General features: G+C 36.4%; 1 protein-coding gene across 7 annotated transcripts in view; it reads left to right on the forward strand.

Moving 5' to 3' along the window:
- Positions 1 to 18,204, forward strand: part of KLC1 (kinesin light chain 1) — a 46,893-nt gene that overhangs the window by 24,360 nt on the left and 4,329 nt on the right. The window contains exons 5-15 of one of the 7 annotated variants that reach the window (XM_030948540.1): positions 250 to 475; positions 1,007 to 1,094; positions 1,711 to 1,812; positions 2,436 to 2,609; positions 2,737 to 2,836; positions 3,698 to 3,747; positions 3,835 to 3,902; positions 5,079 to 5,187; positions 7,209 to 7,370; positions 12,559 to 12,689; positions 17,230 to 17,296. In XM_030948540.1, coding sequence (XP_030804400.1) covers positions 250 to 475; positions 1,007 to 1,094; positions 1,711 to 1,812; positions 2,436 to 2,609; positions 2,737 to 2,836; positions 3,698 to 3,747; positions 3,835 to 3,902; positions 5,079 to 5,187; positions 7,209 to 7,370; positions 12,559 to 12,689; positions 17,230 to 17,296 — 1,277 coding nt within the window. Of the gene's footprint in view, positions 1 to 249; positions 476 to 1,006; positions 1,095 to 1,710; positions 1,813 to 2,435; positions 2,610 to 2,736; positions 2,837 to 3,697; positions 3,748 to 3,834; positions 3,903 to 5,078; positions 5,188 to 7,208; positions 7,371 to 11,208; positions 11,842 to 12,558; positions 12,690 to 17,229; positions 17,297 to 18,204 lie in introns of those variants that run through there. The other 6 variants (XM_030948543.1, XM_030948542.1, XM_030948544.1 and 3 more) reach the window with 6 other exon arrangements.

An 18,204-nucleotide genomic window follows, 5' to 3' on the forward strand; every position in this document is an offset into this window, starting at 1 on the left:
TTTGAGCTATGAGAACTATAAAAATAATAGTAATACAATACTGGACAGGATATGAGGAATAAAACAGTCATACTTCCACTGTCACTGTTGAAGACAGCCTGACTGCTGTGAAGTATGCTCTAATGCTAATTCTGTGTATTGAAGAAATAAAATTCAGTGAGTATCATTTTGTGCCACTGAGCACTCAAGTGAGATGTTTTATTTACAGTCATCTTTTACACAAGTTGAAATTTTGTGGATTTCTTTCAGTACAACAGCAGCACAGCAGTGCAGCAGCTGCTGCCCAACAAGGTGGCTATGAAATTCCAGCAAGATTACGGACCCTACATAATCTTGTTATCCAGTATGCTTCCCAAGGTAGATACGAGGTTGCTGTACCTCTCTGCAAACAAGCTCTTGAAGATCTGGAGAAGACTTCAGGTCATGACCATCCTGATGTTGCCACTATGTTGAACATACTTGCTTTGGTGTACAGGTTGGTATGCTGACATAAATACCAGTGAAATAAATACTTAGTTATTTGGCTACAACCTTTTAACATTCGGACTAGATTTTTTTCCCTGTTCTATTTTCCTTTTAAAAATTATTATTAAAACCCTCAAGAAGTTCCTAAAATATTTGTATGTCTCCCTGTACTTAAAAGTCAAACAAGCTGCTGTATTTTTGCCTATACCTTTGCCTTGGGAATGAAGCTGGTTTTGATTTTTGTTTTTGGTTTTTTGGTTGTTTTTTTTTTTTTTGTCTACTGACAGGGCATATCTTGATTACCCACTTAAAGGTAATCTAGAGGTAGAAATTGGACATCAATCTAGAAATGGTAAATGCTCAGTATGGTCCTCAACTACTAAACTATTTACAGGCTTCAGGGTTCTGCTTCCTAATTTATTAATATATTCTCAATTATTCTTTTATAGTAGCATCTTTAGGTCAGTAGTGAACTCAGCTTAATTGTTATGATTTTTCATTCCTGAATCCCTAGTGTAATTTACATCTCTTTACAATTCAGAGACCAGAACAAATACAAAGATGCAGCAAATCTCCTGAATGATGCCTTGGCCATCCGTGAAAAGACTTTGGGCAAAGATCATCCAGCGGTTTGTATACATGCAATATCATCATTTTAGTTTGCTTTTCACTCAACTTTTTTTCAACTAATTCTAATGTCAAACTCAACAGGAAAGGTTTTAAGACCTGGCTTGTCTTTAAACAGTACAGGTAGGAGGCCACGTTCTATTTAGTGCTGTTTCTTTATGTGGGAAATCAATTTATGAAGAAAAATTTTTACTTATTCAAATCTCTTTATTATACTGAGATTGAAGGGGCGCTTCTGGTTTTCATTTACTGCTGCTTGTAAATGAAATGTAAATCAAGCATTTGGGAAATTCATGTGATACTTCCGTGACCTGTGGGACACAGCGCAGCTCAAAGTGTAGATGTGAGAGGTACCCTTGTAAGAGAAGAACATGTGAAGCTGTGTGCACTAAATGACATTTCCACAAAGGAAGCAAAATTGCTTCATGATTTATGTTTTTCTTTCCTGTGTTGTACATGTATGCATTTAATAATAATTATTTCTTCACTTCCAAACTTCAAGAGGTATACCCTGTGCATGGAAAATTTAATAATATTGACGCCTTGCAGATGTGCTCATTTGTCAAGTATTTGTATCAGCAGATTTCAGTGCACTTAATGTTTCTCTGCTTTTGACAGGTGGCAGCAACTCTTAACAATCTTGCAGTACTCTATGGTAAACGAGGAAAGTACAAAGAAGCAGAACCGTTGTGTAAGCGAGCTCTGGAAATCAGAGAAAAGGTATGAGTGACAAATACAGAGCCTCTAAAGGGACTTTGGGAAGGAGAAAGCAAAGTTAAATGCTTACTTTTTTATGCTTTGGTTGGGTAGATCTGTCAGATAAACCCCAGAGTTAACAATGCCTAGTAGTTAGGAGTGTCTGAAATTGAAAACAGTAGGAAATTGCAGTAGTGCTACGGAATTGCTGGAGCACTCTGGGTATATGCTAAATTCTGTATTTTGTGAGAAACCTTCTTTATCTTTTTCCTTCCCCTTTGATAGCTAAATAATCTTTGATTTGACAAGAGAATTGGAATTAAAAAATGAAACTTAGCTAAAATTTTTAAGTTGATTATTCTCTATGTGGGTATTTATTTTAGTACATGAGATTGCATCTTCTGGTTTATATAAATAATAATTTCCCTATAATGTTGTTTTCCTACTCACTTTGTTCCTCTTATGGATTGTTATGCATCATTCTCAGTTTGCAATAGAATTGAGTCATTTTCATATCTTTGAAATGCAGCTTTTGCTTTTGTTGAATTGAGGGGGAATAAAACTAACAGGATATTTCTAAATTATTTATTTCTAGACCCTGACGTGATGATTAGAGAATGTTTTAATACAATGCATTTCATTTCCAGGTCCTGGGAAAAGATCACCCTGATGTTGCCAAGCAGTTAAATAACTTGGCTTTGCTATGCCAGAACCAGGGTAAATATGAGGAGGTTGAATATTACTATCAGAGAGCACTTGAAATCTACCAAACTAAGCTGGGACCAGATGATCCAAATGTTGCGAAAACAAAGAACAATCTGGTAAGCCTTTCCCAAAGTAGACCTGAGACAATTGAAGTGCACTTCTATCCACAGTGTATTGTATTTCTTGTTTGTAAAGACAAATAAAGCAATGTGCTGATATATTTTGGGGGTATTTTGTTTTTAGGCATCCTGCTATCTAAAACAGGGCAAGTTTAAGCAAGCGGAAACTTTATACAAAGAGATTCTGACTCGTGCTCATGAACGGGAGTTTGGCTCTGTAGATGGTAAGAAACTGAGTCCCTAGATTTGAATTTATGTTTTATTTTTGTAGTTATGGAATAAAATTTGCAAGAAGTCAATAGTGTCCTGATTATAATTGTTGTCTGCTTTAGGTGGACTTAAAAGGTGAACTGATAGATGTGTGGGAAGTACATTCATTATAAGAAAGCTTTTAGATACAGCAGCAAACATTTGATTCAAAAACATGAGGTAGACTTAGTGGGTTTATGTTTTATGGATATTGTTTCTAGCCTAATTTATCTTACACCCCACTAAACGCAACTTTGGTATTTTTATAGAGGCAGAAAAATGTACATCACTTTCCAGTCACAGGAAAAAGTCAATGCAGGATTTTAGTGGCATAAATAAAGACATTGTTAATGCAAGCTCTACATTAACATATTTAAAGAATGGAGAAAATACCTTTAAATTGAGAATTACACTGTTCAGTGATGTCATGTACATTTTATAAACCAAGAATCCCACTAAAGCATTTTCACTGCATTCCATGACAGTGGCATATGCACCACTTAGTAGATGACAAAGTAGTTGTTAGGATAAAAGAAATAAATTCATGTTTTCTAGCACAGAACTAGACACATGACAAATGGGTGGCAGTGTATACTTACTTCAAAGCTTCTCAGAAGTAACTGTTTCTAAGTTCAGATAAGAAAAAGAGACAGAATTGTAAAACTGTAAAAGAGCTGTGTATTTATTTATCTACTGCTTCTAGTATGGACAGTAAGTTTTTTTTGCAACAATAGTATAATTCCCTGGTTCTCAGCTTCATTTCAGAGTAGTGAATATCCAACAATCAATACCTTGTAGTTTTGTTCTTCTATAAAATACTTTTCTTGTTTCACCAGATGAAAATAAGCCTATCTGGATGCATGCAGAGGAGAGGGAAGAATGCAAAGTAAGACTGTTGTTGTAAATATTTTTTGGAGCTTATATTTGTTTAGGTTTCAAATCAGATATTTTTTCAACTATTCCTTTGTTCTAGGGAAAGCAAAAAGATGGCACATCTTTTGGAGAGTATGGGGGCTGGTACAAAGCTTGCAAAGTTGATAGGTGAGTAACTCCTTCACAGGACAAACAACTCTTTAATACTCACTGTCTCAGATTAAAGCTTTTTTAAAAATGGAACCAAAGCAACTCCTTGGTTAGGACTATAAAAGTGAAAGTACTAAACATTCCAGGCTCAAAATTGGTTTTCAGGAATACAACAGCACTTTTCATGTCCTGAGGCTGGTTAGATCCAGTGACATGAAATTGCCCCATTTGTGTTCTAGGCAGTCCTTCAGGTGGCAGCGTGGGTCACCTTTCCCTCTGTTCCACTCCCTGGCACATCTGCCCTCCCTGCCCCTGCAGGATTATAGTTGAAATTTTGTTTTGGTTTGGTTTTTTTTCTCGAATTTTGTTCCATTACTGCAGCTTTTTTAACATGTAGGTGGTGCAGTGTATGAAAAAACCTGCAACTAGTACTGATAGTCAGTGAAAATTTTTGGTTTATTGAGTATTTTAATGCTCATGTTCAACAAAAACCAGAGCCCTTTTACTGTTAAAATCTCTTTTTTTCTCCATCCTGAGTTGTGTGTACAATACATTTTATTGGTTTGTTTTTCATATACTTGTTCATTCTAATGCATGAGAAGATCTTTTCTCTGTTGTTAGTGGAGCAAAACTTAACTCAAAAATACTATGATTGAGCTAATTTTGTGCCATTGAAACAAAAATGTCTTTTTTGTGAGACTTGTTAATGAAATGGGCAATTTTTTTGCTTTTGTTGTTCAAGCAAATTGGAATGCACAGAAACTGCAAATAGGTGTTAAGTAAAAGCTGATGAAAGCAGCTGTTAATTGCTTTTGTGACTAACACATGCTACATGTGGTCTCTCTAATAGTCTATGCATGAATAAGCTTTTTTTTTTGGAAGCTGCACAATTATTCAGTTGGATACGCTCCTCTAGAGCTAAATTTTCACCTTGAGGTGCAGCTGAGGAGCACAAGGTATTGGCATTCCAGTTTCAGGGATGTTGGCTAGTCACAGAGACATTGATCCACTTTGAAAGGGGTCAGCAGGTTATTGTGTGTACATGAAGTACAGTTCAGTGCATTTCAAGCGAGAATAAATTATTACAAAATATGATAAACACTGTGTTAATTTAAGCTTTTATTAGTGAATTGAGAAGAGTTTAGTGTATGAATATATATTTTACATAGAGTTGTTTTTCTTCTCTTTCAATAGTCCAACAGTAACAACTACTTTAAAGAACCTTGGGGCACTTTACAGACGACAGGGCAAATTTGAAGCTGCTGAAACATTAGAAGAGGCAGCAATGAGATCTCGTAAACAGGCAAGTATGAAAATTCACCTGAATGATCTTTCTGCATCGTGGTCATGCAGATTTTCAACTTGCTGTATGCAGAATATAGAAAATTTCAGTGCCTGGTCACCCTCTAATTTCAGACTGAGCTGGTGATAAACTGATACATCTTAACACTTGCAGTTTGGTTAATTGTTAGGGCAGTGGCACCATGTACTGGGGACATGATTCAAACTGGAGGTGAAATTATGTGGAAAATGAAAGAGCACAAAACATTGTGTTAGCCAGCAGTGCTCAATTAATTGGCTGCTTGTCCTGGGAAACAGACTGTAGCTGGGGGAAAATGGGGAGGTTCTGCTGGAAATCTCCTTTGCCAGTCATGCTGTTCTATTTTTAATAAGGAGCTGTCAGAATTAAAAATGTTCAGTTGCTGCATACAACTGACTAACAGAAACCTTTTGTTACTTCTGTAAACTAATGAGATAGATATTACAGTTTCAGTGAGGACTTTATTTTAATGTACTCTCTTTGTGCTCTCAGATCTACTCTTCAAGTAACCCTTTCTCCCTTCTCTTAAAAGGTAGAAGAGAGTTTGGGTTTGTGGGGGGTTTATTGGCTTTTTTTTTCTTTCCCTTTTGGATGGTTTGATGAGTGACACTTACAAGACACTTTTAAAAGTGTCTAAGACTGGACAAGAAAACTTGGGTTGTCAGTTGGTGTTAAAACAGAAAGCAAAGTAAGAAAATACAAGCATCATGAATGTTCAATTTTAATTTCCTTTTTTTAATATGAGAATAAATAAGACTTGTATTTTTTTTCTAGAAGCTTGCTGCTGACTGTTTATTTTTAAGGATACTTCAGAATTTCACTGTGCATCATATACCACCTCTTCCATTAAGCCATAATGTATGGCAGTGTACAAACCCCTAGACTTAGATGTGTAGGAGACAATGCTGTGTTGCAGCAGCATTTAACACTGCCTCTTTATTCTGGGTCATTCGAGTAATGCTCTTCACCTAGGGAAAAACAGTTACATGGGAACAAGAAACTGACATCTCCATGCCACTAAAACAACTTTCATGCTTATTGATGCACTTTTAAGAACTTTGGCATCCTTTTCACTTTCTGTGTTGTGGTTGGCTTTATGGATTTGCCACACACATCCCTGCTGCATTTGCTGCTAGTGCTGTACTGTGGAAGATGCAGAATATTTTGTAAAGTGTAAGGCATTCATCTGGGATCTCTTCTTGTCAGCAAATACTGGTTATGATATGAAGTAGGTTTATTATAAAGAAGAAAAAACTGAAAATAAATATGATTTGAGTTTTGGTATTTTCTAGTTTCTGTGTTAAAGATTTTGGCATTAGTGCAGGGTTTTCGTAGGAGGTACTTTAGATATTAAAAGGATTATTTTATAATTGATACACAATATATATTTTAACACAAAGTAAATATATTGATCATATATTTAGTATGTTTATTTCAAGTTTCTATTCTATGTAATTTCTTTCTGAAAGAAAATTACATTAATGCCAAGCGTTCTATGTCAGTATTTATAAATAACACAACCTGTTTCTGAGGTACTAGAGGTTCAGACACCTCTCCAAAGGCAGGTGAAAATTGCACCATTTGATGGGTGGAAAATTTGAGAATTACATTGATGGTTCATGATCTATAAATTGCTTAAATATTGCCAGATCTATAAATTGCTTAATTTATAGATCTATAAATTGCTTAAATATTGCCAGATCTATAAATTGCTTAAATATTGCCAGATTGCTTCAGGTAAGTGACATGAACACCACAAGGCTTAGGCAAGTGATAAGAAAGGAAGAAAAGAAGGACAAGTCAGGAATTCTCAAGTTCACTTGATGCTGTGTTGATCCTTGCAATTTAGGAAGGGCAGCTCAGCTGCTCTCTGGAAGCAGAATCAGACTGATGGAATTGTGGGTTGGTTTTACTCCTTGCTCGGCGCAGCTGTCGTGTGTAAGTTGTAGCTTAACAGAGCTTGTAACAAGATAAAGCCTCTTCCCATTCTATCAAATTCTCAGGGTCTTGACAATGTTCACAAACAGAGAGTGGCCGAGGTGCTGAATGACCCTGAGAGCATGGAGAAGCGGCGCAGCAGGGAGAGCCTCAACGTGGACGTGGTAAAGTACGAGAGTGGCCCTGATGGCGGCGAGGAAGTGAGTATGAGCGTAGAGTGGAACGGGGTAAGTACAGTACACAGTTGGACAGAGTAGCCTAGAGATCATCCCCTAACAGCTCACCAGCCTGCTGTGCTCTCAGGAGTTTCCTGCTTCATCTACCTCGTGGTTTTTAATTTTGCAGAAACAATTAAGAAATTAATAATAACATTTTGTCTATCATAATGCTAAAAAAACTCATCATATTTAAAAGTTTTAAGACATCCTTTCTGTTGCTGTCCTGAATGGTGATATTTCTGCAGGAATCCCAAGCAGTTGTATCTAAGGCCAAGTTGTGTAATGCTGATTGAGTGTCCTGGTTGTGGTCTGGTGTACAATTGCTTGTCAGTGGTTTGTTTTACTGGTAGAAAAATTCTTGCAATTAACTCACTTTTGCTTTTTTCCTTTTGGTGCCATATTTGCTTGTAATCTAAATGTTTATTTAAAAAATAATCCATCAGTTGGAATCACAAAAAACATTTGCTATGGAAAAATACTGAGTGTTAGCAGTTTCAGAGTAAATTAAAATGACCAGTCTAACACTAAAATAATTCTAATCTCCTCCTTACCCAGCTTGCTGGAGGAAGGAACACAGCTTTCCAAACTGCTGTACAGTCCATTTTAAGAGGCAGTGCCATCATATAATAATGTTATGGTGACTTCATTACTTTCCCATATTAAAATTTGTCTGGAGCCAGGGCTTGTTCCTATTTGTTTCCCATATATTGGCTTCACTCTGTTACACTGATTGTCATAAAGTAAAAACATATATATTTTTATATATATATATATATATATATAAGGTGATTACATGTGCATTTTTCTAACCATTGTTTTCCTTTAATTTGAAGGACAGTGCAAGCTTTCAGTTATTACCTGGCTTATGTAGTTTGCTTCTGTCACCAGCTTTCCCATGCTTTATCCCATTGCTGGCAATGGGATACATATTGCACTAACTCCCAGCTGCAAGTTCTGCTGAAAATACTCTTAGATTATAAAAGTGGTGTTGCTTTTGCTGTGTGGGAGGGGAAGTAGCCTACTTTGCAATACTGAGTGTTCTGAAGCTTCATTTCTCTTACAATAGCAATCTTTTTCTCCCCATCTTTTTGTAAGCCACATGAGACAAAGCTTAGCATTCCAAAGCAACCTTGAGAAAACATGTAGTGCTTTAGTCTTAAAGGAGACTGTTCTTTCCATCTTTGCTTTTGTCTCTTTATTACTGTTTTCTTGGCATTTGTGTTCTCAGTGCCAAGACAGTCAATCAGCATCTATTGTGAATTAATACTGCATCATTAATAAAGCCAAAGTCAGGTTGAATAACTCTCTTTTTAATTCTCATTTTGCCCATTCAACATTAGAACTGTGTACTGTACTCCTCCCTTAATTTTCACTATACTTTGCATGACTGTATATTCTAAATGAATTAAACTTTTTTCTGCTTTAGACATTAATGCATGCAGGGTTTGGATGGAAAGGGCCTCCTGGGGAAAAGCAATAGACAGTATTTCTAGGTCAATATTTCTAGGTCAATCAAACTAAGTGATAAAATTTGCTTGTCTGAAAAATTAAATTTTGACATCTGAGGGTAAGCAAACTTCATTTTTAGTGTGCTGAAGTGGCATTGCTTCATTCTCATCTTTGTCATTTCTTTTTCCCCCCTCTTGAGAGAAGATATTTTGTATGACATGTTCTATGTGAAGTGGGCAACTCTCTCTCCCTCCCCCTGCAAGTGTTTCTATCTCACTGATGTTCTTTCCTCTTCTTTATATTGTGTAGTTTTTTTACCCTTCTGTGTTCCCTCCAGACAAAATACTCTGATTCATAAAGTGGTGTAGGATCTTTTATTTGTATCTGCAGAACCTGAAGAGAGGCCTTTTCCATTTAAATTCTTTTGAAGTGGTCAAGCTGACTCTGAGAGAATAGGTGGAGTATGTAAAGGGACAAACTCAACAAAATTCTGTCAGAAGATGTAATTAAGGGCCTTCCATATGTAATGTAATCCATAATAAGCATTGTAGGCTTTGATGTAATATTTTACACTCTTACAAAAGAACTGAAATATCTATTGAAGTAAAAATCAGCCAGTAATGATTAAAACAGACACATTTCAGTGAGGTGTTATAGTGCATCTTTACATGTCACTTTTAAAGTTCATGCCTTAAAGTGAACAGAAGATACTTGAAAATGCAAGGAAGTACTTGTTCTTAAAAATGTAAGGTGGGAAGGCCCAGATTTGGATCTCTTACTATAAAAAATAACAGTGAGTACCTGTAACTGGCATTTTTTAACTGATCTGGCAGCCTACTGCAAGACAGATGAAAATCTTTGTGCTACTTATTATAATGTTTGTAGTGTGAGGAATTATCTTTTCATAACTCTAATCCATATGCTTCAGAGAGACAGGCTGTTGGGCATGTAAGTGCACTTCCAGGTGTGAAGGGAAAACTATGGATTTCGTGCCACAGACAAGAGTTATTCTTGTTTAAATAAGTGCCAGAAGAGGGATGTTGTGGCAGACAAAGTACAGGAGATGGTGATGGTAAGCAGCAGTAATAAGGTGATTCTCGTTCTGAATGATGTAAAAATTGGCAATTAAACTTTGCCATAAAAACAGCTTGTGAGTTTGGTTTTTGTTTCCTCTGGAATCAGGAATGGATTTTTTTTTATCCTGAGCTCATATTTTAGAATGTTTTGTTAATCAAGAAGTCAGTGTTTAACTTTGGAGTTTGATATTTTAATTTTGATTTGAAGTACCCAAAAGCTTGTCTACTTGTTCCTACTTTTCTAGTTAGGTTTACTGTATAGAGTTATACTCCATACCTACCAAATTTGTCTTGCCTTTGGATCATTTTCACTACTCTAGGATTCCTGATTGCAACCACAGGAATAATTAGCCTTTTCACTGCTCTAATACTCCTAGCTGGAATTTAGATTCAGTTTATTCAATCCTGCAAAGCTGAAGTCTGTCTTCAAGTGTGAACAACATATGCAATTTAGTTTGAAACATAAATACTCAGTATGATTTAGATCTTCTGATCACTTGGTAGCAGGGCATTTTTCCATTTCCAAGGATATTTTTAATTACTATTCATTCCAGTTGCTATAGGCAAAGGCTCTCAAGACAGATATCATGAACCTATCAGTAATGGTCTTTGTACTTGTACAGAGAATAAAAAGTGTTCAAGTTGAACCACAGTTTATTTTAAAGGTACATTGTTTCAGCTGCCCCTCACTGCATTAGGGACAGTAGAGAAAATTCCACTTGGATTATATATATAGACACAAACACAGATAAGTTCTAAAAATACTTGTGAAAGTGAACTGACCCAGGCCAGCTGGATTCTAGTTCCTTAAGGGAATGATGAGAATTTTGTCTGGAGGTTAGGTGAAGACCTCTTTCTTCTTGCACTTTTGTTTCAAGGAAAATTCTTGACAGAAGTTAAAGCTGAAATGAATGCACTTTGCTCTATTATTTTTTCTTTTTTTTTTTCCTTTTTTTTTGTGTTAATGTCAGCTGAAAAAAAATCCTTCTTTTTTGTTTATGAAATGTAATAGCAAAGCTATTTCTTGTTAAAGGTGTTTTGTATTTTATACAAATTCTAACTTGAATGCACAGCATCAGTCATGATCATTTGTCAGTCCCATCTCAGTGATGTAGGTGAAACTGCATAAAGATGATAACGATGTAGGTTCTGGTAACTGCAAGGGCCTGCACTTTGTACTTAAGGGCTGTCCAAATAGTGACTCTGGAAAAAAAAGGCTTTGAACATGACCTAGAAATACTGTAAACTAACTGTTCAAAATTGAAAACTGTTGAATTTTTCCCAACAGTTTCATTCAGTTTTTCTCTCTCCATTTCTGACAGGCCTAGATGCCTTTTGTGATTCTTATACTGTCTCCTGCATGACGGGCGTGCACCATCTTCAAGCTTTAACTTCTCTCTTCAGTACTGACTGCTGTGTTTTAGCAAACCCCTTAAGATTCTTGTCAGAGCTACACTTCCCTGTAAACTGGCCATTCCTTCAGTGCTGGTGTTGTTTTTTGGTTTTCTATTTCTGTACCTGTGTAGCTTTGCCAGATATGTATCTAGTCATACCAAATGTTATTACAACCATTTGCTGTGTAATACATTAGTAAAAAAAAAACCAAACAAGTAACAATGACCTTTATAAGTAGCTGTTCACTATGGAATAAAGGTAGTTAAAAGTATCACACATGGTATTATTGAAATGGCATGATGGTGATCTTTACAGGAGAAAAACCAAACCCGTACAAGTAAAGCATGTTCTCCAAGTGCTTTAAAATGTATTTAGAGACCTATTATATGGTTAACATCAATATGGAACTCTGGATGTCTTCACTTACAATTATTCTAAAGTAGCATTGCTGTTTAGTCTTTGTGTGAGATTTTGGCAATTATGCTTTTCTCTACTAATCTTGGTGTTCAGTGATTTGTGTATTTGTCTTTCTAACTTCTAATAAACTCACTCCAACTCAGGTGTCTGTCTTTGCTTAGTAGTACTTTTTTCTTTTTCAATTCTTCTTTCATAATCACATAGGTTTTCTGAGGAGTAGGAAGTGGTCATTTCTAATCTTACTAAACTGTTGGGGTTTTGTAAGAGCAAAAACATTTAAAAATAGAATTGTGGTCACTCTGGCTCAGCACAGCAGTGCAAAACATGAATGCAATATATGAAAAATTAATTTTATTATGGTTTGCTTCTTTGGTAAAAATTAAAAACGAAGCACAAGAATTTGACTATAAGTATTTCTGATCAGAAATATTTTTGTTTAAGGATTTTAGGGTTAATTAAACATGTTTGCAAGTAATGTAGATATGTAGAAAGAACAAAACATGTTTTTTTCTTAGACTGATGGAATGCTTTTGCTTGGGGCTTGTACTCTGTTAACCATGGTGTGCTCATATGAAATGGTGGTGGTGAATTGTTGGACTACTGTGGTGGGGCTTTATTAATGAAGAATTGTGGCTTGGGCATGTCTTCACATTTAGAAATCTTTGTTGCACTTTGGAAGGAACCCTTTTGCTTTGGTAAAGTTGTAGCTGTATGGAATTACATATTTAGGTAAATGTATATAGTATAAGCATATATTAATAGCAATTAAAAAGTAATAATTCATCCCTGAGATGTTTTGAGGGCAGGCTTGGGGGAGGGCAGCAGCTCCTGCAGTTTCACATGTGTTCCATTTCTTTCAGGATGGCACTGGATCCCTAAAGCGCAGTGGCTCCTTTAGCAAGCTCCGAGCCTCGCTTAGGCGCAGCAGTGAGAAGCTGGTTAGGAAACTGAAGGGAGGAAATGCCCGGGACAGTGAACCAAAGAACCCAGGGTAATTCCTTATCCACTCTTGGCTGTGCTCTGTCCCTTGCTCTGTGCCCCACTGGAGCCCAGGGGAGCTCCTAGGGCAGTGCTCCCTTCCCTGCTTAGCTAACTGCATAGACACAGCTATATCTTAAAGAAAAATAAAATAGGAAATAACCTCTTCAACTTCCATTGTAAGTTCTGTAACGTCTGAGGATTTCTATTTGCTTGTAAGAATTAACTCTATTAATTCTTTTTTTTTTTTTTTGCTGCTTTACCTACTTGAAGATTAGAAAAGCTTCATAGAACTACTGATAAATGTTAGTTACCTGCAAAACTATTATTTTCACACAGCAGTGGAGAATAATAAATTTTACTGGTTTTTACAGTAAATCGTGAATACACTAAACCTGCAACTAACATCCTTGATATAGCTTAGTATCTTGATATATTCTTGATATAACTTTATATGTTGCTGTGAACATAAAGAGAATTACCAACTGCAGCCCCTCTTGGTTTCTGTTTTGGGAAGACTCAGATGTCAGAGAGCAGAGGAGAATGTTGAAAAACTTGAGCCTAGTTGTGCATCTTACTAACATTTTGGCTCCAATGAAATCTGGTAAAAATCCACATTTACTGAGTGTGACTGCTCACTCTTCCCAACTTGCCATATGATGATGAATTTGAATGTAATATTTCTAATAAATCCATAAAATCATTCATCACTTATTGGCTGCTGCAGAGAAGTTGAAATGTTAAAATGTACCTGCTGCTTTTCATAGTTCTGGGTGTTCCCCTCACCCCCAACATAATTGCAGTCAATTTTACAGGGCTTTTGTCCTTGTGGTGAAAAACTGGAAGTCATTCAGTTGACAGGAAACTGACAGTGTGAACTTGGGCTTTAAAACAGTCATATTGAAGAACTTGGGGTAGCTTCTGATGGAGCAGCTGAATCTGAGTAATGTAGATGATGATGATGATGATGGTATTACTTAAGACAGTGACCTGGAGGCAGGGTCTCACTGTGTTTCTGGAAGTGCTCCAGTGAAGTTCTGTTTTATTTTTTTTATGGCTGTAAAACATTAGGTACAGCAGCAGTACATGTAGAATTATCTTCCTTGCATATCTGTTTCAAATTCAGCCTGATCTGAATTTTGGAGTTGTTACTTAAAATTTCACTGCCAAACACTTGATGTTTAAGGCATTGAATAGAATTGAAGGCCAAAATTCCTTTGCATTTTTTGATCCATCATTAAGAACTATTTTCTGAGATAAGAGGTTGGGAATAAACTATGGAAAGCACGAGATTAGAAGAATGAAATGTGTAAATGTAAAATGCTTTAGGGAAAACAAACAAAGGCAAGCCAAAATAGAATAAAAGGGAGATTTCCTTCTTTCTCTTCAGTATTAGCAGATTTATACATTGGTTTTCTGTTTCTATTCAGTTCTGTCCAGAGTTCATACATCATAGTTCAGGTATATTGTTGTATGAATAGATAGATTTCTCCATAGCTAAATTTGCATTTTCTCCTCATTTTTGTGAGATGTGGAAAGGCTTTCAGTTTCACAAAAGCCAGGAGGTTTATTCCTTATTCTCTGTAGTATTTATAGCTAGCTCTTTCTGCAGGTAAAGTAACTCCATGTTTATAGGTGTAGAAAGTGATGCTGACATAGAACTGAAGATATTTGGCTTTGCAGTGCCTGTGAGAACTCACTTGCCTTGTGACTGTCTGCACCTGAGTTGTGTTACCTGAGCAGAGTCCTCTCCCCAGGCTAACACGAGGTACACCCTGGGCTCTGCAGCACCAGATGAGATTGCCTCAGATAAAGGCATTAATGTGGAACAAAATTGAAAGCAAAGCAGTATCTTCCTTGCTTTCCCTTTCTGACAAAATCATCTTGTTTTTAGATGTCACCATAGTTCTCAAGGAATAATTTATTCTTAAAACTTACAATAAGTGTATTACATTGCCAGGCTTTTCTGTAGATAGGCACTTTCAGTATATAGAACAATAAATACTATAGTTTCTGTTCTTGTAATAATAGAGTTTTAGAATCCTGATTTATATTAGCTGGTTTTAATAACAAATGCAGAAATTTCTGGTATTAAACACCAGCTTTGTAGGTCATAAAGCATAGCTTACATATTGATATTCCAAGAAATCATTTTGATTTCATGTTATGAAGAAACTTTAGTGAATAGAATTTTTTTTCTTCTTCTGAATGTAGCAAAAGGCATATTCAGTTGTCACCATGCAGACCTTTGGGTTTTAGTGTGTTTGACAGCTGAATATTTCAATACAGACATAGCACACATATAAATCTTCTTGCTGTGAAGGCAGCCACTTCAGCCAGAACACTTCTGTGCCTCCCTCCTTACCAGTGCATTCCCTGCCTGTGTCTCAAGGAAGGCTTTATTTTGAACTTCATTTACACCTCTTGTTTATACTCTGCTTCTCTAAATAGCAATTGACAGTGCTGGTGTGAGCACTGAGGGAGAAATACTTGAATAACAATGACTCACAGGATGAAGGAAGAACTTAGTGTCCATGTTGTTACTTGATACAGAAGGTTGAAGAGAATGAAATGGAAAACTCATCAGGGAAATTGTTTCTTTACAATCCTGCAGATGCCTTTTTGACAAATAATTATCTTAAAACTGGTCTTTGAAACATGCAATACCTGAAGCAAGGTATCAGTTCTTTAGAGAATTCAGTTCTGTAATAATTTAACTTTGATTATTTAGTGTTCTTTATTTTTTTTTCACTTCAAAAATATTGACCACACAGCAGAACAGTTAAGATTTCTAATCTAAAAGGAAAAAACAAGCTTTCATTATTGCTATTATTTATGCACTAAAAAAATATCTGCATGTTCTTTGTGGAGTCATGTTTGTAACATGGAGGGAACTAAAAGTGCAATTGCCAGACTTAAAAGTGAATTAAACAAACCCAAACAAATAAAGGACAAACCCACAAACAAAGTAGTATCTCAGGTATTAATAATTTTTTTTAATTGGCACTTGAGCAAGAACCTAAAATACCCGTGTGAACTTTTACTGCTGGATTTTCTGTTTCCCTGGAATGTTTTCCATAAACCTTTGTGCTCTTTTGGAGAGTTTTCTGTAACATTTTGTTTGTTTTACAGATTAACTTCCTTTGACTTCCATATATAACCCCTGTTGTACCTGTTTCCTTGAATAAATGAGAGGTGTACACCATGCATGAGTCCTTGCTTTGTTGTTGCTAACACTCATGTCAAATATTGTAAATTCTGTGCTTCTGGCTTTGGAAACACCCAGATTTAGTGCTGGGAGAACCAGCCAGGCTGTGTTGTGTGGAAGCTGCTGCCTCGTGTTTTGGTTCATTGTCCTGCTCAGCTTTTGCTTTACCAAAGCATTTCAAACTTGTGCTTTGACTGTGAGCAGTGTTGCTTCAGTAGGAAGGAAATCTGGTTAATACCTAATGTGATCTGTATGGATAAACCTTTCCATGTTACTGGAAGGCATTGGAAAGTTTGCTTTAGCCAGTTGTCCCAAGCTGCAGGCAGCACTGCAGGGTTGGGGCTCACTGGCTTGTGACCAGTTCATCAAATATGTATTCAAAGCCCTCATTTAGTTCTGAAATAGGTAAAGAGATGGAAAATCAGAGCAAAAGCAGAATATTCTGAGGAGTGGACGCACTGGTTTAAAGGACATCAGACATCTCATGATAGGAATCCTAGGGCTGATCATGAATTTCATGATGCAAAAACTTGAAAATACTTTTTGTTAAATTTTGTGTATATTTGAGAAATACAGGTAAATTATTTACCTACAAATTAATCCTCATTTGAAACAGCAGCAGATAGTGCAGTTAATGCAGTGATATTTTGACTGTATTAGCTCCTGGGTAGGTGATGAATTTTTTCCCCTTTTCCATTGCTTTCCATACTGTATTCCAGGGTGCTTGTTACCACTGCTTGGAGTGTTGTAAAGCCAAAAGCACAACCAAAGTTAACAGCAGCAACCCATCTTATTTCCTTTCACTTTGAAATACTTAAAACATTTTACAATGCTTTAAAAAATTTATTTTGAAGACTTGGCTAAATGAGGCAGAAAGTACCAAAACTAACTTCTGTTGTAGCTTTTTCATGGTAAATGCTGCCTACACCACAAACTCGTTTTTCAGATGTTTTTTCCTAAACTGTTTGAATGTTTTGGTGCTTTTATAAGAAGCCACACAAAATTGAAACTGATAATTAATGTGTAAGTCACATTACATTGTAAGTCACTATATTAACTTGATGTGCCTTAAAAATTGAGATTTTGAGTTAAATCAGTTGCCTGAAATGTTTAAGCTGCCAGGAGCTTGTAATTTTGGGGGGGTTTATATGTAATTAGAAGTGAGTGCAAATATGTTTGAACTTCTGTAGTTGTTACCTTAAAGGCTGTGCCTCAGATCAGTTTTGAGGCATTGTTCCAACTCCCTTCGCTGTGCATTGCTCGTTGTTGTACTTGTGTTTTTAGAGCTGTAGTTTTCAGCCATTCTGATCAGTTTATCCTTGCATGTTCACTGTCCTGGTTGCAGCATGAAGCGTGCCAGTTCTCTGAATGTTCTTAACATGGGTGGCAAGGCTACTGAAGATCATTTTCAAGTAAGAAGCCCTACAATACTCTTACAAAAATAAATACTGTTAGTAGGGTTTGGGATAAAAAGAGTGTGATAAATAATAACCCAACAACCTTGCAGTGATTGTAAGATACTACTTCAGTAAGGTGTTTGAAGGCTGTGCTTAAGGCATCATTCTCTGACACTTATGTAAATTATGATTAATTTTAAGAAAGGGTTCAAGTCTAGCCAGGAAAGAGCATTGGCTGGTATGATACCAAGCAGTCTCTGGCTTTGGACTTCTATTACAGTGGATATAAAACTTATGGAATATTACATTCTTGTAAAAGCAACTTAAAATGCAAGAACTGTTAAAGCCCAATATTTTCAGTATTTTTTAAATTCAGCCCATTTATTGTAAAGAGCCCTGTCATTGTAATTGCTGTATGTTACCAGGTGCCCTTAAACACTTCAGTTGTTTCTGAGGTGGCACAGGAGCAGTCTCAAAAGTTTGTCTGATCTATGTTGTGCTTCTGCTAATATAAAAACTTATTTTGCTTAACTGTTCATGGTGTGCCCAAGTGCTACTCCTCATTGCCTGTATTTACCTAACAAATCACTGTTTAAATTGTCAAATGAGTGAGCAATGTTCTTCTAAACACTGCTGTGTGTTTTACTAACACAGTAACTGCTACTAATTTTAGGAAGATAAAATTGCTTCTCTACTAACAAAATGGTAGGTGAGGATCTTCATCACCATCTCCTAAAGTAGCAGCAGGAAGGCCCCAGCTGTGGCTCTTGTTGTGCTCCCCAGTGGAGTAAAGGTGGTGGAGCTGTGTGATCCTGATGAATGTGCTGCAGAGTTCTCTGTGGTTGGAAGTGTGAGCAAAACTTTGCTCAGGGTGAGGTTCAGCCAAAACCAGTCCAGGGTAAAGCACAATTCTCTGCAGCAGC

Source organism: Camarhynchus parvulus, chromosome 5 (genome assembly GCF_901933205.1).
Source record: "Camarhynchus parvulus chromosome 5, STF_HiC, whole genome shotgun sequence".
Lineage (NCBI taxonomy): Eukaryota > Metazoa > Chordata > Aves > Passeriformes > Thraupidae > Camarhynchus > Camarhynchus parvulus.